This window comes from Heterocephalus glaber, unplaced genomic scaffold, assembly GCF_053883595.1.
Source record: "Heterocephalus glaber isolate CG9 unplaced genomic scaffold, H.glaber_assembly_v1.0 deba00000347, whole genome shotgun sequence".
Classification (NCBI taxonomy): domain Eukaryota; kingdom Metazoa; phylum Chordata; class Mammalia; order Rodentia; family Bathyergidae; genus Heterocephalus; species Heterocephalus glaber.
In genome coordinates this window covers 36,300,260-36,324,522 of record NW_028258143.1, presented here as the reverse complement: position 1 = coordinate 36,324,522, position 24,263 = coordinate 36,300,260, and the positions used below count along the sequence as shown (strand labels likewise).

General features: G+C 39.6%; 2 protein-coding genes across 3 annotated transcripts in view; one reads left to right on the top strand and one right to left on the bottom strand.

Annotated features, from left to right (window-relative positions):
* Window positions 1–3,457: 3,457 nt before the first annotated feature.
* The window catches only part of LOC147829912 (uncharacterized), a 21,076-nt gene continuing 270 nt past the window's right edge, over window positions 3,458–24,263 (bottom strand). The window contains exons 2-3 of the mRNA XM_087197042.1: window positions 17,577–24,254; window positions 3,458–3,902 (exon numbers count right to left, since the gene is read on the bottom strand). Of these exons, the coding sequence (XP_087053168.1) occupies window positions 23,125–24,254 (1,130 nt within the window). The 3' untranslated portion in view covers window positions 3,458–3,902; window positions 17,577–23,124. The remainder of the gene's footprint in view (window positions 3,903–17,576; window positions 24,255–24,263) is intronic.
* Nr4a2 (nuclear receptor subfamily 4 group A member 2) overlaps window positions 23,543–24,263 on the top strand; it is a 16,549-nt gene continuing 15,828 nt past the window's right edge. Inside the window, exon 1 of one of the 2 annotated variants that reach the window (XM_004835932.4) lies at window positions 23,543–23,668. The gene's annotated coding sequence lies outside the window, so the exon portion shown is untranslated. Of the gene's footprint in view, window positions 23,669–23,759; window positions 23,912–24,263 lie in introns of those variants that run through there. The other variant, XM_004835930.4, reaches the window with a different exon arrangement.

The window sequence follows — 24,263 nt, the reverse complement described above, 5'->3', positions numbered from 1 at the left end:
CTCTAACTACTCCAGAAACAGAATGCACAGATACAACTCATTATTTGCAGTTCTCCATTCCATACACTTGTAGAAGCAGCTCTCTTTGCTTTTTAACATTTCCAAGCTTCATTACTGGCCAAATTCTACTTGAATTCAAGATTCAGTATAAGTTTCACCTCTTCCGTGAAACCTCATGAGTATGCTTGGTAGGCCACTATGAAGCCTGTATTCCTTGCCATTGCAAAAGGCATCCTCCTTTTCATTCTCTCAAATGGAAGCTCAGTTTATTCTGTTTATTCAGTTTATTCAGAAATCAGACAAGGAGCTCTAGTTCTCTGGAAAGGTAGCTCTAGCCACTAGTCGAGGAACTGCCATGGGACCAATTTGTAGCCAGTGAGATGTAAAGAGAAGTCTGTTCAAGGAAAGGTTTTTCTCCTTAATAATAGAACATTACATAAAGAGAAATTCACTAATCCAGAACATTTCCTGCTTCTGCATTTGGATACTTTTTGCCAGGTCAATTGAGTTGGAACACTTTTGTGCCTCAGCCATCATTTGACTTTGATGTCAAGGCCAGTGGAACTGCAAATATAGAATCCTTGATGCCACTGAGCCACAGAACCCCAATTCATTTAAGCCCATGTTGATTGATTCTTTTTCTTGTTTGCAGCTGAAACCATTCGTATTACCTCCTCTGCAAAATGGAATCACCTGAGTCTTTGTAATTTTCTCAGAATCAGTTCTACATGGGAGCAAAAACATCTTCACTCTTAAAGAGTACCATATTATTGGAAACAGGAAAGCACCTACACTTGGTATATTTGGACACATACTTACTATGCCATTAAAAATAAGGCAGCTACACTGGCAAAAAGACCTCATGCAATCATTGAGTGATAAAGTTTAGTATAAACCCATATTGACCAGACAAATTGTCTTTGCAGTATGCCTGCATACAAAAATACAAGAAGGAAAACTTCTTTCAGCTGAGTAGAAATAAAAATAATTTTTGGCCTAATGATTTTCATAGTCTCCCAATAAGATAACCAAACCTCACATTTTGGGAGCCAAAAATCATCCCTCACCAGCTATATATGTTTTTTGGTCTATATTATTTCTGTCCCAGACACTGGAAGTCTGGACTTCTCCCAGAGAAGAGAACTGTCATCCTGTCACATGATTGCAATTGGCAAGTCTTACCAAGAAAGTTTGGCAGATCCTTAGAACAGGACTAACATATGTTTTATATATGTGTGGGTAGGTGTATATATAGCCATCCGTCTACATATATATGTATACTTATTTATTTATAAGCCCTAAAGTTAGAAAAATTAATTTTGGTGCATATGGATAAGTCACACAAATTAGCACTTGTTTAGAAGGAATAAGTAAAACCCTAAAAAATCATTTTGATTTTTTAAGTAAAAATGCCAGTGCAAAATTTAAAAGTAGAACATCATGTTAATACCTTTTATCTTTAGATTATTGCTCATTTACAGCAATGATTCATTCACACAACAAGTGTTTAGTAAACACTAACTATAAAGATACGTATAACACGAAGTCCCTGCCCTTGAGGACCCAATGGTCTAATAGAAGACAGAAAAAAGAAGTAAATCATTCAATTAGTCATTCAAATATCATTATTGTGGACCTTCTATGTCTGTTATATGTGCTAAGAATATAGAGGAGAAAAGACAGACAGATGATCATTGCTTTCACAGAGCTTATATAATATGGCAAGGGGCAGAAAAACAGCAAACAAACATCAACATATATAAGTGATGAACAATGATAAATGTAATATGGTAACTTCAAAGACAAAGTGTGTCTCGGTGACTACCACAAGAAAAATCTGTGGACATGGAAGGCTCCTCTGAGGAAACATTTCAGCTGAGATCCAAGAGAACTTTAGAGAAGGATGACAGGTGAAGTGAGGGTCTTCTTGCTATCATTAATATTGTTTTAGTATTGTGTGTGTGTGTGTGTGTGTGTGTGTGTGTGTAAGAAAGTAAGTGCTAGAAGTGGTTTATGACAATGGTAGTGATTGAGAAGAAAAGTGATGATTCACGAGCAGGTGTGCAGATAATTGAGAAACATCCCTAGAGAGGGATGAGAGGGGTTGGAATTCAGGGTTAAACTCAACGTATGCATCAGGGGGGTCAGAGCAGAGATACTTGCTCTGTAGTAAATCAAAGCAGAGAATGGGTATAGAATGAGGAGAAAACAGTTTTAAATTGGAAAGGTGAGAGAATTCTGGTCAAACTATTTTTATTTTATGAGGATGATACCCTGGGATTATGGAAAATAAAATAGGTTAGGTTATTTAAGGAATAAAGACATGATGTGAAATTACCATTTTGGAAATTAGAATGCAAAAGTCTTATGGAAGTAATGATTTCTCTTGATTACCCATTTGAGATTTATAGCCAGACTTTAAGGCAATATTGGCAAGAATAGTTCTTCTGTCTTCATCAATGTCCTGTTGCCTTGGTGTATGGAGAGTATTATACAAAACAGGATTGCGGCTTAACCAAGGGAAGAAGGGTGGCAGGAGCATGAAAGTGAAGAGTGTTATTAAAGACAGACTCAATAATGTATCATAGAATCTAAGCTGGGTGGAGTTGGGCATGGTGGCACACACAGCTATTATCCCAGGAGACTGAAGCAGGAAGATCTTCAGTTTGAGGCCAGTTCAGGGCTACACAGAGTTCAAGTCTAGCCTAGACTACATTGTGAGATCTTATTAAAAATAAAGAAAAATAATCAGGTCTGGGCAGAGAAGAAAGGAAGGCTCTGAGGAGAGCAGATTGATAGTGATACATCATAAACTCAACATCTTGGAAAATCTTCATAAGGAAGACAGTGAAAATAACAATAGAATTATAAAAAGACAATGAGACTGGAGCTCAAGTTATCAAACATTGAAGGTATTTGAGATCTCCAGATGACAATAATGAGGAAGGGTAGTAGGTTAAGAATTCTAATGGCATAAACTTCAACAGAGCTAGGGGTTTGGAAAGAAGAAAAGAATATATTTGGAAGTGGCCCTGGAGAATGAGAACACTCATCCAGAGCTGGGCCTGTAGTTAGGTATGATGCAGAAGAGGGATTGCCTCCCCTGTCTAGGACTGCAACTGACGTGAATTCAACAAGGCACAGGCAGTTGTTACCTAGAGTAAGAAAGCAAAAGGAACATTGAGAGATGAAGTTGGGGATACAGAACAATTTTCTGTGATGGATTATTAGAGCTACATGGTAGAGTGCAAAATCTTGGGATGGCAGCAGAAATGAAAAGGCAGATTGGATGAGTAGATGTACAGAGTAAAACAAAAGTGAATATCTAGGCTAAGGTCAGCAAATTCTTACTATAAAGGACCAGATAGTAGACCCAAATGGCTTCTGTTGCAACTACTCAACTCTGCCTTTTTAGTGTGAAAGCAAAGGAATGAATTAGGTTGTCTCGATAAAATTTTTTTTGATAAAATTTTATTTACAAAAGTTGATTGTGAGAAGGGTTTGGCCCAGAGCTAATGAACAATAATGATAATAAAGGGGGCTTGTGCTTCTGAAGAGGAATGAATAAGAAGGAGAAGAGTAGTCAAATTGGGAGTATTTGAGTGTTTTCTAGAGAAGGAAGATAACCTGTTGAAGGTGGAAGATGTGAACCTACCAAGCACCAGCTGCTCACAGGTTTGGTAGCTGGGGATGAAAGAAGCCTGTGATGTGGAACTGCTGTGACAGGGCATAGGACAGTGATTTGGTGAGCATGTCTGGTTTTGAGTGGCCCCAGTGTAACACAGGATGTTAAGAGGCTCTTGTCTTAATGCCCACCTCTTTTTCAGGATGGTCAGCACTGTTGACATCAGGGAGTTGCCTTCAAATCAGTGTGAAGGGCAAGGTAGAAGCACTTTGAGTTTCTAAATAAAGAAGATACAAGCACTGGTAAGTAAAGGAACAGGCAAGATTTTCTTACTCAGCTCATGTCTATGTCCCCAAATTCAATCTCTAAGTAGGTTAATTCAGGTTTCTCCAGTATTTGAAAAATGAGTCTTCAGCTTCCAGGGCCTGGTGCTTTGCATCACACACACTCTGAGTTACTCCCTAGTCCCTCATTATGACAGCATTGTGAACTCAATCTGTAGAAACAATTTTTTTTAAATCCCTGGAATGAACCCACTACAAATGCTAGCTAAATGCTGTACCTGAAGATGGCCTCTTGGATGCTGATTTTTAATGATTTTTGAACAACAGGTTTTGATCCCCACTTCTCAAAAAATTTTAACCCATACATTACTAAGTATACCCTGCAGGATTGGCTCCAACATCATAAATGCTGTTGTAACTTTGCTTATATTATTAAAACAAATGTTTCAATTACTCTCTGGTAATAAACCAAGCTGCATTTTATAGGGCGATATTAACTCTTTGAGATCTCTGGGGTATACTTTGGCACACCTCTCTAGTAGTCTGAAAGTATCTAATGTGCTTCTTGATACTAAATTAGGCTCTAGGATACTGGTTTATCATTTATACCTTGTGAGGTTTCTGTTACATCCCTGACAAAAGATATGGGCCTGTCTTTTAAAAGAATGCGTCATTTGACTTTAACAGGAAAAAAAAAAATTTAATTCAATTAAAGCACATTAATATACAAACCTATATTTTTCCTTTATGTAAGCTATTTCTGCACTATAAGAAATATATATTGTAATAAGATATTTCATGGTGGCTGAAATAAAATGTGTCATTCATTTAGCAATGGTTATATACAAAATCTTGTGTGATACACTGTTGGAGAAACAAAATTAAACAAGGCTTGATGCCTTACATATCCTTGGTTTTCTTAAGTTTATATCTCCCTCTCATAGGATGCAAATATTCATATTAATTATATGAATCTACATAAACCTATATTTGAGGGTGAACTTTTTTCTTTTTTTTTGGTACCAGGGATGGAACTCAGGACCTTGAGCTTGCGAGGCAGGCAGCAGGAGGCAGCGCCACTGAGCTAAATTCCCAGCCCAAACCTGTGTTTGAGATAAAGAAAAATCAAAAATTTAAAAAGAATGCTTAACTTATATAGTACTGATTTGTTATGGCTTGTATTTAGATGCCCCCCAAAAGCCTCATGCTTTTTCAGAGGTGGCTGAATCTAAAGTGTGTGACTGATTCTTGGTAGGGCACTGGGGATTAAGGGTGTGAGTGCTATGTGTCCTAAGTAGTCTGAATAAGATAAAAGGAGCAGAAAGATGCTGTTAAGGTCCTTTGTTGCTTTTGCTACTGTTTGGGTGCCATGAACTGTTTCTCCTCTGCGACGCCCCTCCAACATGTGCCAGTCTGCCTTGGAGGCAGCTGATTGTGGACTGAAACCTCTACAAACTGTGAGCTAAATAGACCTTTTCCCCTTTAACTTTGGGGGTCAGGTATTTTGTCTCAGCAACCAGAGAAAAGTAACTAAGAATTTGGTATCAGAGAAGTGGGGTCATTGCTGTGACATTACCTGGCCATGTGGCTCAAGAGTCTTTGGAACTGGCTTGTAGGAAGGAGAAGAGTTAGGAAAGGTTCAGAAATGCCAGCTGAAAACAGTAGAGCTGGAAGGCCTTAGGCTGTACTGTATGGGAGACTCTGGCCAGAGCTCAGAAGACTAGAAACCCGGTAAAGACTAGGCTCAGGAGGTTTCTGCTGGGAAGAAGGACTGCACTGGCCGTTGGACTTGGCATCATGTCCAGACTTTGCTTGAGACTAAAATTAAGGGCAGTGGACTAATTAATCTGGCAAAAGAGGACCAGCTTAGCCTCGCAGGTGCCTGCAGCACCCCCTCCCCAAACACACACCTATGGCCTCCTGGCTGCACTGGTACCTGGTTCCACACTACAGAGGCACAAGGGGTCATAAAGGCCATTGTCCTGAGCCAGAAGATAGAGCAGAAGTGAACGGGAGAAAGAGGGCCTCTCTCAGGCTCCTTGATGAAAATTGAAGCCCACTGGAAAAGTGAAGAGAATCTCTGCAATAAAGGCACACCAGACCACCATACTTGGTAAGTTGGAGGGATCATCACCTCCAATTGAAACCTGGACTGTCTTAAGGGGAAGGGCAGCTGGAACCTGCAGTACAACCTTGCAGAGTTCAACCCTGCAGGAGGACAGGGAACTCAACTTGGGACTTGCAGCCAGAAATCTGCCTGAATCTCAGGGGTCTGCTACTGGCTTGCTGAGACTCATTGACTTAGATCTCAACACTGCTGCCCATGTTGTCTCTTGTGACAACAGAGACATCTGCTGAAGGAGGCCCCTCATTTTTATTTTTTGTTACTCTCAAAATCATTTTTTTCTCTCTTATTTTTAATTTTTTTTTTTTTCTACTCTTCTCAAATTTTTTTTCTTCTTTTTCTCTTTTATTTCTCTCTCTTTCTCACTCTCTCATTCTCTTGCTGTCCCACATTGTTCTTCATCTCCCTTTTTGTTCCTGTTCTGGCCCTAATTTTGATTTCTTCTTTCTTTTTCTTTTCTTCTCTTTTTCTTCCCTCAATTGTCATTAGTTTCAAAGGAAAGGAATACAGTTTCTAGCTTCCCTATTGCTGTTAGGTTATTCTGTTCTTGTATTTGTTCTTTCATTCTGTCTTTTCCTCTTGTCTTCAACTGTTTCTTAGCATTTGCATGATCTTCCTATGTGCTCTGGCCTCACTGCTAACCTTCCCCTATCCTTCTACCTATCTATCCCTCCCTCCCCAACTCCTTCTAACTTCCCATTCCGAAGGGTAAAGTTGCTATATTGAAGAGTTTATTCACTATAAACATATGTTGGTCTGGTCCTTGATTTTGATTTAATTCACACAGTTAAAGGTGATAGATTAGTAACTACCACAAATTGTCATTTTCTAAGCTGTGCTTGATGCTATTGTGTTGTTGATAGTATCACTTGGGCTAAGGTGTTGTGATTAATCTAATCAGTTGTCCTTCCTGGTATAATGAAAATGAGATAGCCTCAGAGTCATTAGAGACTCAAAACCTAAAGACCAGCTATATCTGGAAGACACCTCTGAGAAGCAATCATTCCATAAGGGTTCTAAATACTAAATACAAGCAACCAAGATACTTACAATAAGCAATATTGAAGTATCAACCAAGGAATTAAACCAAGGACAGTACCAAAGACAAAAATGAGAAGACATATAAGCAAGGCACAAACCCAGACTTCCACTCTATCAAAGGCAAATTCTGGGGGAAACGAGGTGGAAAAGCCTGATAATCAACCACCTGCACACCCTGAACTGATAGCACAGGAAGTAACAAAACAGATGAATGAGGCTCTAGAAAAATTCAAAACAGAAATAATTTCCCAGGTAATTACAGAAATGGTGAGCAGAATGAAAGACATGATTAGAGGCTCTAGAACAGAAACAGATAAAAAAAAAATAGATGAGCTCAGTACCATGATGGAAACCATGAATGCCCTGCATAGGAAAGAAATGGAAACCGTGAATGTCTAACATAGGAAAAAAATGGAATTCATCAAACAGATTCAAACAGATATCCAGGAGATTAAAAACTCTATTGAAAGCATACCAAGCAGACTGAGGAAATCTGAAGACAGAATATCAGATATAGAAAACAGGATGGTGGTCAGTGACCAAGAAAAGAAAGATCTCTTAAAAATAGTAAGGGACCATGAGAAATCAATCCAGCAGCTCCTAGATGCAAAAGAAGAATAATATAAGACTGATAGGAGTCCATAATCTGGCAAAAGAAATTTCACGGCAGTCTAATGTTGAGGTGGTAGCATTGCTACTGTTGGGAGCTTTTAGCCAGATTTATGTTGAGAATCAAGAGCAAAGAGCCCAGCAGAATGATTTAAAATGTTTTGAGTTTGGCCAGAAGGGAAGCTCCAGCAAAGTTGCAGCCTGAAAAGATAAGCGCAGAGGAGATCTTGATCACTGAGAAGGAACAGGAGTATACAAAAGATAGCCGAGGACACCACAAGAAGCAGCAGGACTCCAGCCTCTGTGGCCTCAGAGTTGTAAAAGTGAAAGACTTTACTTTGAGAAGAGAGCCCCAGAGCACCATGTTCCAGAATGGTGGCAGTTTAGGGAAGTTGTTCCTCAGGATTGGGTTCATAGGCACTGGACACCTACAGCTAAGAGAGAAGGAAGCCTGGCTGTTGCTTCAGCTGGCAGCAGACCGTGACTTCATCCATGTGGCACTGGTTTGGGGAACATGCAGAATGCAAGAGTTGTGGGGTCAGGAAGGCTTCCACCTAGATTTCAGAAGAAGGCCTGGGAGGCCAGGCAGTATGTCCCTGAGAAGGCAGTATGTGAAGCTGTGAGTGGGAAGCCAAAGGTGCAGAGGAGACCCCAGAAGTTTGGAGAAGCCAGGAGTATGGATCCTCTGAGGAAAACTCCAAGGAAGGAGCAGATCAGGCCCCAGAGAGAAGCCATGGGAGCTACCACTATTGGAAGTGCCATAGGGGTGGAGCCTGTTGGAGTTCAACTTTCCCCAGATGCTGGAAGTGTAATTGTGGGATTTAACGTTTGCCCTGCTGGATTTTGGTCTTGCTTTGATCCCATTCTTTTGTATCCCCTTGTTTGTAACTTTTGGAATGAAAATGTCTATCTTGTGCCATTGAATGTTGAAGTACTTAACTTTCTTTTCATTTGTACAGGGGCTTGCAGCTAACAGCTCAGCTTAAATCTCAGAGGAGACTGTGGACTTGGGCTTTTCAGCAATGGTGAAACTGTTAGAACTTTGGCAGCTCTCGGAGATGGACTAAATGCTTTTTCGCATAAAGGGATATGCATGAGTCTTTGGAATGTTATGGCTTGTGTTTAAATGTCCCCCCAAAGCCTCATGCTTTTTCAGAGGTGGCTGAATCTAGAGTGTGTGATTAATTCATGATGAGGCTAGGCCCGAGGGCACTAGGAATTAAGAGTGTCAGTGCTATGTGTCCTAAGTAGTATGAATAAGATAAAAGGGGCAGAAAGATGCTGTTAAGGTATCTTGTTGCTTTTTTTTTTTTTGGTAGGGGGAATCAAACTCAGGACCTTGCGCTTGGAAGGCAGGCAGCAGCACCACTGAGCTAAATCCCTGGCCCTCTTCCTTGTTGCTTTTGCTGTATTCTGCTGCCATGAACTGTTGCCCCTCTGCCACCCTGCCTTGGAGCCAGCTGATTATGGACTGAAACCTCCACAAACTGTGATCCAAATAAACCTTTCCTCCTTTAACTTTGGGTGTCGGGTATTTTGTCTCAGCAATGAGAGAAAAGTAACTAAGACATGATTACATAAAAACAATAAGTAATAATTATTGAAACTTTAGTATTATTCAATATTACAGTAATTATCTTATATGCAGTAATTAATTTACTTCTCACAACAACCAGATGAGATGGGTACCATTATCCCAAACTGAAAAATAAGTAAATCAGGACTAACAGCTGACTGGTGACAGAATTGAGTTTCAAAAATAGGTCTGATGACTGCAAAGCCCTTGATCTTAATCATAATCTTCATTATATTTCAGAAACACACATTTTAAACTAGGTATAATCAGTAAATAGAATCCAGTTATTGTAGGATATGGATATTTGCTATTTTTGACAGAAGATGTGGCATTTCAACTCTTGACAATAGGTCTTCAAGGGTTCTTCTTAAAAATGCAAATCTGTACTCCTAGAAGGATAGCATATTTTTAAAAATAAACATTTTCAGGCTCTTAACATAAATGTCCTTGTAAAATTTTAAAGGAATAGGACAAATGACAGATAAGTTTTGGAGTTTAAGGAGGAACAGGTATGGAATAAGGAAGAAGCTTACCTGAAGAGGAGGTAACAGAGAAGGAACAAACATCAGGAAAGAACTGGGATGGAAGTTCTTAAGTGGAAATAAAATGAAAGAACATCTAACACAAATCCAAAGCGTCATAATTTTGCATAAGGTCAATATTGCTACCTCTAAATAATATTCAATGGTACACAGCAAGTTTGACCAAATTGATTTGTATGAATTAAAAAATACAGTAGTTTCTCTAAGCAATGATTCCAATATAATTACGATTGTCCAAGAGTTTTCTTTCTTTCTTTCTTTCTTTTTCTTTTGGTACTGGAAACCAAACTCAGGACCTCGCACTTACCAGGCTAAGCTACAACCCTGGCCCTTGTCTGAGAATTTTGAATTTTTCCTTCTTTCACATCTATTTGCCCCATTATCTTCTTCTTTTCTTTTTTTTTTTTTTTGGTACCAGGGATCGAACTCAAGACCTTCTGCTTTTTGAGGCAGGCAGAGGAACCAATGAGCTAAATCCCCAGCCCTGCCCCATTATTCTTTATAAAATGCCAGATTTTACCCAGGATCACCTGCCAGTGATTCTAAGTTAGCATTATACCCAGAACAAGGGTGCTAACACAATCAATTGCTAATCAGTTCTGTTGCTCCTTTTCATTGCAGTCACATTTGTTAGTTTATTACTTGTCAATATGTGACTCATTCAAAAACCTTAACTGCAATTTTAGTTAAATGTTTAGTTCCCATCATCATAATGCTAATAATTAGAAGGATGATGATGATTATAATAATAATAATAAAGTTAAATGATTTTAGGGTTAGAGATATGAGTCTAAAAATGATATCTTCATGTTCTGGGTTTATCCTACATCAATAATTTCACATCAAATTTGCCTAATTTACAAATCAAAAATAGATTTTTCTGTCAGCAAAGTAAGATCAGTCTTGTATCTAAAATCAAGCACAGCTTGTACATCATCATTAACCATAAAGGCTCTGAAATCAGAACTTAGCTGCCAATTTTGTTGATGATGCATAAGAAGAAATCGAGTACAGCTGGCTCTTCTGTCCTATGCTAGTTCTGCAGTACTGACATTAGTGAAAAATCTGTTTGTTTTTTGTTTCAGAAAATTAAACAGCTATGACTAAAATGAAGCAGAGGGAACAGATATATCTTGGTAATAACCAGGTGCCATTTTTATTTTAAGCTTATTATTTCGTGCATATTCATTTGATTACTGCAATACTACTTGAATTTGACCAGTTGCAGTGAATGACCTCAAAGGACATATGTGAAACTTCTGCAAAAAGACCACTTAAATGAGCTCTTATTTTTATAAATGAAGACCAAACAATCCAAACAATTTATAATTTAAAACCCATTATAAATAAATAAAACCTCCTCAGAAACTATGCTTATAATCAAGTATCTGCAGGAAAATTTCATATTATTATTTTTAAATAGATTTACTTGCTATGTCAACTGCCTTTTCAAAATGGGCACTTCATATGATTTAGGCCTACACTTAAATCTTTCCTTGTACAGAAATAACCCAATTTCTAAATATTACTCTAAGATGAAAAAATGAAAGATTTTAAACAAGCAACATTAAGTTAATGCTATAAAACTGTGTTTTAAATCATTAAAATGACTGATAGTTTACTGAATCAAGAAAACTTTCTCTTTTTTCTCAGACAAGCATTAAATACACCGAGCCAGTTCAGGTTTAAAGTTAGGATTAGACACACACACACACACACACACACACACACACACACACACACACACACACACACACACACACCACTTCAAGAGTTCTTTTAAAAGGGCCGGGGATTTAGCTCAGTGGTTCCAGCACCTGCCTTGCAAGTGCAAGGTCCCGAGTTTGATCCCCAGTACCAAAAAGAAAAAAAAAAAGTTCTTTTAAAGTAATCTCAAAGAAAAATTTTAAGGAAGAAGTGAAATGATGATGACATACTTTTGAGAACTGGAAAATAAACTGATGAAACCTGAGTGTCTTTACTGACTCCAGAGTGGAAACATAACTGGTAACAGGGAAAGGTGGGAAACATCTCTACTAAAATAAGAGTCCTCTCAGAAATGAAAGCAAAGTTATCTTTAGATAATTCTGTAACTGAACATGAAAGAGGGAGCATTGTTAAAATAAGGATTGGCTGAATGCTGAATGAGAAGAATCATCTAGTTAGCCTCCTTCCCAGTTCCACACCAGTGAGACTGAGTCTGTCCACTCGAGCGTAAGTCTGGGGTTTTATTTTCTTTGGAAGAGCATAATGTTTCTGGACTGAGGGAGATTAGGCACAGTTGAAGACTTGAATATTCTATTGAAACACCCACTCATTCCCCTTCCCACATTCAGCAATCAGGACACTGGCAACCAGAGCTTTCACTACCTTCCATGGAAGAGTTGAGTGGACTTTCTTCTGGTAGCCTGACCAGCCCAAGTAGAAAAGGTGTCTGGATAAACAGCCTTGTCAAGTCACCTTGTTATAAAGCTCAAGGTCACAGACTTCAAATACATTCTGATGTCCCATTTAGTTTTTCATTCTGTTATTCTTAATTAAGAACAAAATATGTAGCTCAATTGTAGAATGTGTGCTAGGCATGAAAGAAGCCCTACTTTCCTCAATGCAAAATATTAAGAATTACAAGAGGGCCAGGGATTTAGCTCAGTGGTTTTGCTGCCTGCTGCGCAAGCGCAAGGACCCGAGTTCGATCCCCAGTACCATAAAAAGAATTACAAGAAATTTGAGAAACACTACTGACATGAAAACCAGATACTAAAATAATCAAATTCAACTTGGGGAAATGGATACCATGCAGGAAGAAACAAATTTAAATATATGAAGCACACACATACACTCATATAGATATATATTACATCCTCAGAGAATTAAAATATTTCAGTTTTGAAAAAAGAAAAGAATCTAACTCAGGCGTGGTGGCACACACCTGTAATCCCAGTACTCAGGGAGGATCACTGTGAGTTCAAGGCCAGCCTAAACTACATAGCGAGACCCTGTCTCAAAAAAAAAAAAAAAAAAAAAAAAAAAAATATATATATATATATATATATATATATATATGATGTAAAATTGGAACATTCAAAGAATGAGAGCACTTCCAAAAAGTAAAAAAATGTATAACAGTATGTTAGAATTAAGTAGATATAAGAAATACTAGTGTTTATAGCAGCATTATTTACAATATCCAAAATATAGAAGCAGCTCAAGTGATCATCAATGGATGAATAGAAAAATGAAATTGTCAGGAGCAATGTTATATAATTTTAGGGAAAAATCGTAGTTTTCCTGCCTACAGGCCAGCTATTGCATTTCAAGACATTAATTCCATTTTGGCCTCTGGTCACAACTGAGACCTCAATGATTTGTGATGCTCCAGGACAAGATCACACCAGCTGAAGGCATCCTGGGAGCAACAAAATCTTCATCTGCTCAGTTCCTCATTGTTATTGGATTTCCGCTGCCCCCCAGTCATTTGTTACACTTTGTTTATCCTGATGTACCGAACTCTCTGCAAGTTGTTTTTTACATTTGTTTCTTCCAATGTGCGGCAAGCTCTGGAGCTTTCGTCTTTGCTGCCCAGAGCAGCACTGATCAGGCCCAAAGCTCAGCTTCTTCTCCAAGTCTTATTTTTTCTACCTTTCCTGTTTAATAAGTTAATTCACCTTGTGCTGCCTTGGCTCGCACGAGACTAGGACTCACTGCAGAGGTTCTAGTAACGTCCCCTTTCCCTGTTCCCTACATGAAAGATAGTATATGTACATATATACATATATATGTTGGAATATTATTCAGCCTTAAAAAGAAAATAAAATTTGACATATGCTACAACATGGATGAATCTTGAAGACATTGTACCAATTGAAAAAAGCAAGTTACAAAAGAACAAATATTTCACTTACATGAGGTACCTAAAGTAGTAGTTAAATTCATAGAAACAAAAAATAGAATATTGATTGCAAGGATCTAGGGAAACACGATAGGCAGTTTTTGATCAACAGGTACAGTGTTTTAGTTTGTTAAGATGAGGTTTAAGAGACAGATGGTGATGGTGGCATACCATGTGAGCAGACTTAATGCCACAGAACTCTATACCCCAAAAGGATGAAAATGGCATTTTGTGTTATGTGTATTTTGCCACACTAAAAAATAAATAAATAAAATTTAAAGTATGCAAGAATGTAAATTGGAAAATAAGGTTGAATTTTCTCAGGAATGACAGTGAAAAGAGAGTGAGATGAAAAAGAAAGGAGGAAAAAAAATGGAAGGGATAGGAAAAGTTGGAGGACAAATTCAGGAGATCCATTGTTTTAAAAGAAAGTTTCAAAGAAAGAGTGAAGGAAAAAAAAGAAAATATACAAGAGGAAATCATTAGTAAAGTATGTAACTTTAAAATAAAAAGTATGTAACTTTAAAAAATTCCTCCAAAGTCATTTCAAGATTAAATGACCTACTCCCTGTTCAATGCAATGAATAAAAATAAAATCACATCAAGATATATCACTGGAACTTTTTTTTTAAGATACCAAGAACCAAGAGAACATGAAATTTTTCAGAGGCAAAAAATTCGACCAGAAATTACAATAGTATTTGATTTAACAGTAAGACTGAAGAAAGCCTATAAATTTCTGAAAAAAATTATTTTCCGCCTTGAATTCTATTACCAGCTCAACAATTAATCAGATAAAAGGGCAGATGAGATTTTCAGAAATTCAAGTTCTCCAAGTTTGCCTCCTGAACTCTCTGGGGCTATTGCAAGGTGATACTCTGAAAGTGGGGCTGGGGGTGTTAGGGGACATTAAGAAAAAGAGGATTGCACTGGGTGTAGAAAACAGGAGATCTGACCAAAGAGAAGGAAGGAAGAATCTCAGGATGAAAGAAGACAGCATTGCAGAGTGAGTGCTGTCCAAGACACTCGGGAACTCTCCAGATTGGATCTGGTCGGAAAATATTTGGCTAAGGCAAGTGTTGACTCTTCATCCACAACCTTTCTTCCCTCTCCATAGAACACGGGCCTAGAGAAAATGGATGGATTTCCTATTATTATCTTAAATGACCGTGATATTGAGGCAAAGAGTATGTTCCTATTTTAAATAGTTACACTCAATCTTTCCAGCCACCCTGTTACTGTTTTCTGAACCCTGTAGACTACAATCCAGAAGAAAATACAAATCTACCTAAATAAATTAAAAATTTCTATCTGAACTTCCAGATGTGCCCTTGTGGATGTGTGTGTGTATGTGTGTGTGTGTGTGTGTGTGTGTGTGTGTAAAATCTCTGAACGGGTACACAAGAGGTTGCAATATATTTGCTCCCAAGGAAAAGAACTAAGTAATTGAGCAAAACAGGTATGAAGAAGACTTACTTTTCAAAGTTTATCCTTTTTTCCTTTTGAATTTTTTAAAAGCACAATTCAAAAATGTATAAATCACAATTGTTATACAAATATAATACATAGCTTTATCTGAGATATTCAACTTCTAAGAGTTTATCCTAAAGAAACACCTGCCAATAAGCAAAATGATATAGGTACTGAAATGTTTATGTCTTAACAAAAGTCTGTAAACAAATGCCTGCCTACTTGATACTGGTGAAATAACATGCATAATCCTTGCGATGGAATAGTATACAACCAGAAAAAAGAAATTTAAAAGTTCTTCATGTGCAGTTTTGTACTGTTGCCAGGATAAGTTGTTAAGAAAACAGAAAAGATATATTCTCAAGCATGTATCTGTGCTTCTGTTCGCTTGCTTGTTCATAAGCTATTGCTGTGAAGAAATACAAACATTGTATAACCTTAGTTTAGCCTAGAAAGAACTAGATGGCAGGATAACAAAGATACAACAGAAACTATTCTCTGTGCAGAATTTTATACCTCTGGAATTTTGAGCATTGAGTATGTTAGATTTGAAAACCAAATTAAATCACAATTTTGAAAATGTGGGGCAATTTTAAATAGCCTGGATTATTTTCATCTCAATTCTTTCTTTTTCTTCTATTGCAAAGCCAGTATGAGATCTTTCATCTAATAATAACACTTTGGTTGTAGTTCTGCAGTGCTTAAGAAATAAAATCTGTTACTCCTGCTGGCATCAGAACAGTTGTCAGCATATGTGGGCAGCAGTGGGTGAAGAGCTTTTGAATGTAAGACATACAAAGTAAATACCAAAGTTGAATGTATTATAAACTCATGGTTGATGTAGGAGAAATTTTCTGTCAATGATATTTATGAAGACATCCGTGATGGATTCCTCTAGGATGGAGATGAGAAGGTTTATGCCATCCATTCGATCAAGACAGAGCAGAATGTGAAAAGGGAGGGGAAATGGGAATTTCAAAGCTGTGGATGTGTCCTTTTACACTGGTGTGTCTTCCTGGAATGAGCAAAGGGGGTAACTTTGAGGTTCTTCCTTTCTCTTCAATAAATTTATAAACCATATTAATTATGCATATTAGAAATTTGGACAAGAACTTAACTTCACAGGAGACTGTTGTGCATGGTGTAACTAGCTAACTTTAACTGCCTGGGTCCTAATGCCCCAATAGTGTGGGGTAATGGGGAGGTGTAGAAGTGAAGACCCTTGCTCCCAAATTCCACAACTGCTAAGTAGAATAAGTCTGTCTGTAGCCAAACTCTGTGTTTGCACTCTCCAGGCTCTCTATCATATTGGCATCTTTCCCCACCCAGAGTCACCTAGAACCAGAAAGGTGTGGTGGAATTATAAAATTATTAGAGACACATATTGCAGAAACCTAAGTTGATCACTGTATGAACACTACTTTCCCAAACAAAACCCACAGCTTTTCAAGGACATTACTGCTTTTACAGTGGTGCGATCTGTCTGTCTCGATACTGAAAACTTGGGTAATCTTTAAATGGGTAAATCTTTACGTGGAATCCTTTTAGTGTGACAAATGACTCTAGTGGCATTTCTTAACTGAAGAAAATGACATATTTTTAATGGGTCTACAAAAGACCCAATGCACTAACTGTGCATACTTAAAACTCAAAATGTAAGGCACAGTTTTCAGTATAAATCCTGAAGACAATGAACAAAAAGGTTTTCTCAGATGGTGCTGGCAGACCACTGGGACAGGACAGGAGCCAGTGCTCTTGGGGTGACTGGTGATAGGAGACCACGTAGGCTGCTGTTGTCAAATGATGAAAGTTAAAGGAAGACGGAAGACAGGTTTATTTTTAGTGGAAAGGGTAGAATTGACAGGAAGCTCTGGCACCACTTGGAAAGGCTTTTTTAAAAAAATGGTTTTGTTTTGCTGTCCCACTGTCTGCTCCTGAGTTATCTGCTCATCCATAACTCACTCAAGGGCCATGTTCTCCCTCACACTTCTCCTCAGGATGCCACTCGTTTCTCAGAACGCTCCTCAATCGGATGCCAGGACCATAGACCGGCCTTGAGGTGGTGGCTGTGTGTAGAAAGCTAACACTCCAGTTAAACTCTTTCCTAAATAAGACTTTCCCAGTAGTTCAAAGAAATGCAGCACAAAAACCTGACATTTTCACAAAGATCCCCTTAAAAGCATTCTCCAATTCTAGTCTTGCTTCCCCGTCACACTTTCCTTTAGAAGACATCTCTCCTCTGGCTCTTGTACATGTCACGCTAACCACATGCCCTACCTATGGTAGTTTACCTCACAGCATCCATCCCCCTTTTCCAACCAGCATCATCCATAAGATATTTTTAGCAATACCTTTCCCAGAGTCTGTATTAGGCATCTAAAATAATAGTGCAGAAGGAATCTCACAGCACAGTACCTGTATAGTGTCCATCAGTAGCAGTGAAGATTTGTTATCTCCTCCTCCTCCTTTTCTTCCTCTTCCTTCTTTTCTTGTGTCTTCTCCTTCTTCTTGCAATACTGGAGATTGAACCCAGAGCCTTGCACTGATCTATATCTGCAATTTTAAAAAAATTATTCACTTTGAGACAAGGTCTCCTTCAATCCTTAAATTCCTCAGGCTGGGCTGAAACATATGATCCTCCTGCCTCAGCCTCCCAGAGCGCTGGGATTATATGCATGTGTCACCATTTCACATTAAGGAGGAGAAATGCTTCTCCAAACACAACACAGTTTTACTGAATCTATCCAAATGGAGATAACTGGATCCATTTTTATGCAGCTATTACTGACTCTCACTTTGTACACTTCCGGCTTCTAAGCATGTCCAGGTTCCTACAGGTCGGTGAGGAAGAGCATCCATTACAGTAAACTTTTCAAGTGACAGTGCCTTTCTTCCTGCATGAAGACGTTAAAATTGTGGGACTGTAAAGGTAAGGAATATGGATATGTGTGTGTGTGCCTGTGCTTCCACAGTGGGAGCAGAGGCTCCGTTCTCCAGATAGATTTATTTAGCATAGTTTCTTAAAGCATCTGCATTTACTCGCTCTTTGAATTAATGTTTTGATTTGGGCTATAATAAAATATTGTATAATCACAAATATTGTGTAGACCCAGGGAGGAGGAAGCAGACATGCTTGGGAAATAAAATATTACAGAGACTAGACAGGAGGTCTTTGGTTTAAAATGGAAAAGGAAGATAGCCAAAGTCAAAGAATAAGAACTCTAAAACTTTGTAAGCCATAAATAGAAGGCTTATCATATGCTGAACTCTGATAAAATTTAAAATTTCACTTTTATAATTTTGCTATTTTTTTTTTATTTTGGTACCGGGGATCAAACTCAGGACCTTGTGCTTCCGAGACACCACTGAGCTAAATCTCCAGCCCTAATTTTGCTATTATGGTATATATTGTACTCTGATTCACAAGATCAGGTGAACTCTAAGCTCCCAGCTCTAAAGGTACAGATGAATCCTTCTGCTCGTACATTCATCCATTTCATTTTTTCTATTATCTATTACTATAATCAACAAACTATTAAATCTCTCCTCCTACCCCATAACAGTAAGCATAATGAATCAATTTCACACATGTATACATTGATACTAGTCAACAGGTACATTGTCTACTTACTGTGCTCCAGCTAGGGCTTTAAGTGGTAACAGGGTTAAATATATCAACTAGGGCCTTTTCCAATTCAAATGATAGAAAATTCAATCCAAACTGACTTCTGCTAAAAGAAAACAAATTTACTAATATGACTTGAGAGTTCAAAGATAGATGTTGCTCCAGGAACAGCTTGATCCATGCTCAAATGTTTTCAGCAACCTGTTCCTGTCTGTCTGTCTGTATCTCATCTACTTTCTCTGTTGGCTCATTCTCCTGCAGACTCTTGCCCTATAGTAGCAGTTTACATTTTTCCATGTTCATGTACAAAGAACAAAGAAAGATCTCTGGCTCTTACACAAGTCCCAAGTAGTTGCTTTGGCTACTTGGGGTGTAGACTGACCCATGGAAAAATGAACTAGTATAATCTCTGGTACAAATGAGTGAGGTCTAGATAGTATTTGTGTGATGATTCATCTCTCATGACACACCTGGTTCCTAAAACCATGACCTCATGGGACTACTTTGCCAAGTCTACCCTGAGCCTTTTCTTTCTTAGGCTTGTCCTCCAAGTTTCAGTTCCCGGTTTCTTGTTTCTCCTTCAAGAACCTCTAATCATTCTGTTTCTCTCTCCTCTGTTTATGCCTATTGAGATCCATTTCCCAATTTCAGGGAAATCCTTTTCTCTTTGAAGCTTCTTTAGGATACCTATGCTGTGTCTTAGAACCCTTTTCCTTCATAATTTTGGATTTTACAAAACAAAGCTGGAGGCCTGGGATTTAGCTTTAGCTCAGTGGTTCTGCCGCCTGGCTCGCATGTGCAAGTACCCAGGTTCGATCCCCGATACCAAAAAAGAAAAAAAAAAAAAAGAGCAAACAAAGCTGGAAATATTTTGCCTCTTCCTGGGACAGTGACACCCAGAAGAAGTAGGGAGGGAGACAAACAATGGAAAATGTACAGAAAAGAAAAATATAAACATAATTTATATTTCAAAATATTACCCCAAGGAGTCACATACATTACTATTTCAAATTGGTAATACAGAAAAATTCTTTTCTTTCTCTTTTTCTTTTAAGATCTGAGGAGGCAGAGACCACTGGCAAATAAGCTGGTGACTGAGTGGGGCTCATGGAAGATGTGTAGTGTAAATTAAGCCTTGACAGGTATTATATGCCACCCTTGTCATTAGCATAGAATTTATGTCCCTGTCTCAGCTAAGTATTTGTCCTGTATGTGCAGCAAAGTTGTATTTTGTGTTTGTAATTTTCAATTATGCCTATAGAAAATTGATTTTAAAAAATGTATTAGGTTTCTTTCTGCTTTTCTCTACTATTTAGCACTTAAAAGTGGCACATTTAAAAAAGGAATTTTTAGCAAAAGAAATTCAAGGAACAATTAGATTTTCTGTGTATGCCACCTCAATGGGATGCATGAATTCTGATTCCAACAAGAAGAGAAACTCTTCTAAGTATCCAACATAGGAAGAATTTGAGTAAATTTTAAAACAGACAAAAGAAGAGCCGAAGAAGCAAAAAAGGGATCTGTAATTTTGCACAGGATGCAGCCTCCTAAACTACAGTACAAATGGAAGAGGAGCCTGTTACTGGAGTCTGGGGTCAGGGGTCAGGGGTCAGGGGTCATTTGGCAGGAGCTGGAGCACAGGAGAGGGTCTGGGACTACTCTGGCTTTTCCTATTCTCCAGTTTTCCATGTTCCTGCTCCTGCTTCCCTTTGGGCAGGCAACTCCCAAGGAAACCTTGGAAAAGCAAACTTCAGGGATACGTAGTTTGTCATATAAACCAGAGGTGGGAAAAAGAGCCAGGACCAAACCCAAGGGCAAGCAGGCCCATGATCCTGAACCCTCACAGGAGATTTTAAAATATTGTATTTATTATAACTAATCCTTATTTGATGTTGTTTATTTATCAACAAGGTTGTTTGCAGTGGTGTCCATCAATAGTATACTCGAGGAATTATCAGAAAAATCAGGTCCACCTTATCAGAAGGCCTAATGATGTACACCTCTCCATATTTAGAACTGATGTTTTGGAGTTTTGCTGAATGTAGTCAACCTTGTTTTTAAGTGTACTGTCCACCTGAATTTCTTGGCCTTTTAAATGAAGAAAGTTCCTAGCTCTGTAACTTGGGTGGTCTCTTTTCTTTCATTTGGAATAATAAGAATCTTCATCACTTTTTTTGTTAACCTTCTATTTATCCATTTGATGGTTGCGAAGATTTGCTTATACTATAACTTCAGTGATATTTTCCAAAATGAATTTTCATTTCAATCACCAAAACTATACTCTCAGGATATGGCAAATATTTGTGCTCATTCCTCTAAAGCCTCACACTGGCTGGCACCACTCTCTAAATATAGATCAGGATTAACTGAGTAATAAGGCAAGAGTGCACAGTAGTTTCTTTAATAAATTCTTCAATACTGTTGTTGTAGAGGAGTCTTTTGAAGGATTTAACCTCAGGTAGACAGAAACTTTGGAAATATTGGGAAATGTCCCCATTCTAAAACATTCACTATGTTAGGAAAATTGTAACAAGATTTATGCTATCAAGGATAGCCAAGTACAAGATTTTCCATATTTTCATTCTTCTATTTCACAAATTTCAGCATGATATTTTGTTTTAATTTTGAGGAAAATGATTGTTTCACTGTATTTCAACCAGTCCCCAGAACTAAGCTTTTTCTCTTCCTTCCTTTTAAAATTAGGCATGTTTCAAATTTACCCAGGACATTCATTCTATCAAGTTTTTAAGGACAGTGATGGTGTAAAAAATGTGTAAGAAGTAAAAAAGCTTTACTTTAAAAGCACACAAGAAGCTAGATGTTTCAAGAAAGTGGCAGTGCAAGAAAAATACCTTTTATAAGAAAGAACTTTAAGGCAAAGTTAGAGGCATCAAACATTTTGTGGGGAAAGGAGACAGATGTGCTTTTGGAACTGGAAAAATATTGGTTAACTTTTAGTTGTGATCACACTTTGGTGGTGTCTATGTGAAGCAAATGTTTTGGCTCTAAACTTGTTTCTGCCATTTTTATGTTTTCTTCCTTCACCCACTTGAAGACAGGAGAATAAGGCACATTCTCACTATCTGATGAAGGTCAACCAGAAAACTCTTGGGTCTCAGTACTGCCACTCATTGAGAAACAATTCAGGGTCCTTCAACTGAAAGATTCCTCTTACAGAACCTACAAGTCACAAATGGGGACAGTGCTGGAGAATGTGGCCCCAGTGTATATGCAACCTACAATCCATTTTTCATATGAGAAAGTAGTATTGGAACAGGTCTACGACATTATTGGACTGTAAATATGTCTATATAATATAAATGAAGTAATAGTGACCAGTATTTTTTTCCCCTTAAAGTAGTTTTAATGGTATGCTCCTATTCATTCTTTTTCTGAAGTAGCCCTAATGTATTTTCTTTCTTTGGAAAAATATAAAAAGAAATCACCACATGTCAGAAGACTGAAATATTCTACATTTGTTACCCTTTTCCTATGACACTGGGTGTTCACATTAACTTAATATAACTTTATACTGAACACAATGATATCCTTTAGTTTTCAAGAAAGTTAAGAACCAATCTTTAATTTTAAAGATGAGAAAAGCAAGGCAGAGAGAGCTCTCCAAAGTGACACAGAAAAGTTCAATGAAGAGATAATTAAAACTTAAATTTCCTGGCCTTCCATCTCCGAGCCCAGTGAACCTTCCCCTATACCACTTTGACACGATTGTGATCTGAGACCCATTTCCTCAGCCCCTTTAACTCACTCTATGCATGCCAGATCACTTCAACATCTTGCTTACACCTGTAAATTTTCTATATATCAGCACCCCAGAAAATATGTCATTTAGATGTCTGAGACATTTTGCTAAGGAAGAAAAATTGTCTTAATTATCTATTAATTGATAGTCCCGGTAAAACACAGGCAACCTAAAGGACAGGGAAGTCTTCGAGTGCATAACAGAACTGCCAGAGGAAGAAATTAGCAATGGAAGTCTCCACAAAAATATTTACCTATAGAGAAAGCCTCTTTCAGTGACAGTCTTGTTAAAGTCCTGAACATCGAAAGATGGTAAGTCTTTTGGAAAATTAAAATACACTACGTCCAAGGCTAACGTAACATGCAAAAAGCAATGGAGCTGAGCGCCTCAGTCCTGTAAAGCTGATCTCCTGAAACAACTCCTCAAATTAAAACATTCCTCATCTTTGTTTGCATTTAAAATGAAGATTTTTGTTTTTGTTTTTCATTGACTACTTAGGGCCACAAAAAGCACTTTCCACAAAAAGCCCTTTCGACCTGTCCTACAAGGGTGTGGGGAAGCAGAGGAAGCACCTTAAGTCAACTTGGGGGGAACTCGCCAACAAGTAGCCTCCGTCCCCACGGGCTGGAGACAGCCGCCTCCCGCGCCCCGAAGGGTGCGATCCGCCTGGACCCAGGCTCTGGGCAGCAGGGCGGCTCGAGGTGCTCCTTCCCCGCGAGCGGCGCCCCACGTGCGGCCGACTGGGCAGAGGGGAACCGGCCCGGGCAGGCGCGGGCGCGGGCGGGGAGCAGGAGGAGGTGTCGGAGGCGGGTGGTTTTATTGTTTCCTCTCGCCCTCCTCCTCCCGCGCACGGCCCGGCCCGGCGTCACTGGAAAGCAGCCCGGGCCTCCCGGCGGTGGCGGCGAGTTATTTATAGAGCGGGCTGCGCGCGCGTCACGGAGCCCGGCCCGGCTGACGGGGCCGCTGACGCGCTTGGCCACCCGGCCGAGTCCGCGGGGCTGCGCGCCGGCCGGCGACAATGAGCTTCTGTGTGTGCAGCTGCCGCGGCCGCCGGAGGCCAGAGGAGGGGGGCGGGCAGCCGGTCCCTGACCCTCGCCCCCGCTGGCCACGGCACCCCGAAAGGTAACCGGCCTCTTCTGCCCCTGGCCAGGCCTCGGGGGCTTTTTTTGGGGGGGCCCCGATTTTATCAGTAAGTCCCTCCGGCCCCAGCCTCCGCTTCCACTTTCTCGGCTTCCCTTTCTTATCTCTGCCCCAACTTGGAGAGAGAGGGGGGATCGCCCCACTTCGTGCGTCCCGGGGAGCCCACCCCGCACCAGGCGCGCCCAGCGCGGGACGCGGCGAGCGAGGGGCCGGAGCGCCGTGCAGGTAAAGTACCCCGGACCTGGAGCGGGGTCTTTGTTTGGGGCGAAGGGAGGGGAGCAGGGCGGGTGAGAACTCCGAGCAGCCCTTCCGGGACGCCCGTCCCCTCCTCCGCCCCCTCTGCCTGCGCGCGGGAGCCAATCTGGGTGTGTATCGCGCGGAGCCGAAGAGAAACTTCTGCGTGACTGAGTAGACGAGGCTCCTCCCTGGAGGCCGCGGAGCGGGACCCCCTTTCCGCCCGCCCCCCAGCCCCTCCCTGCCCCGCCCCCACCGCCGTCCCACCGCCGTCCCACCGCCGTCCCGCCGCCGCCGCCGCCGCGGACCGGAGCTCCCCACTTCCTCCGGTGGGCTCAGTCCT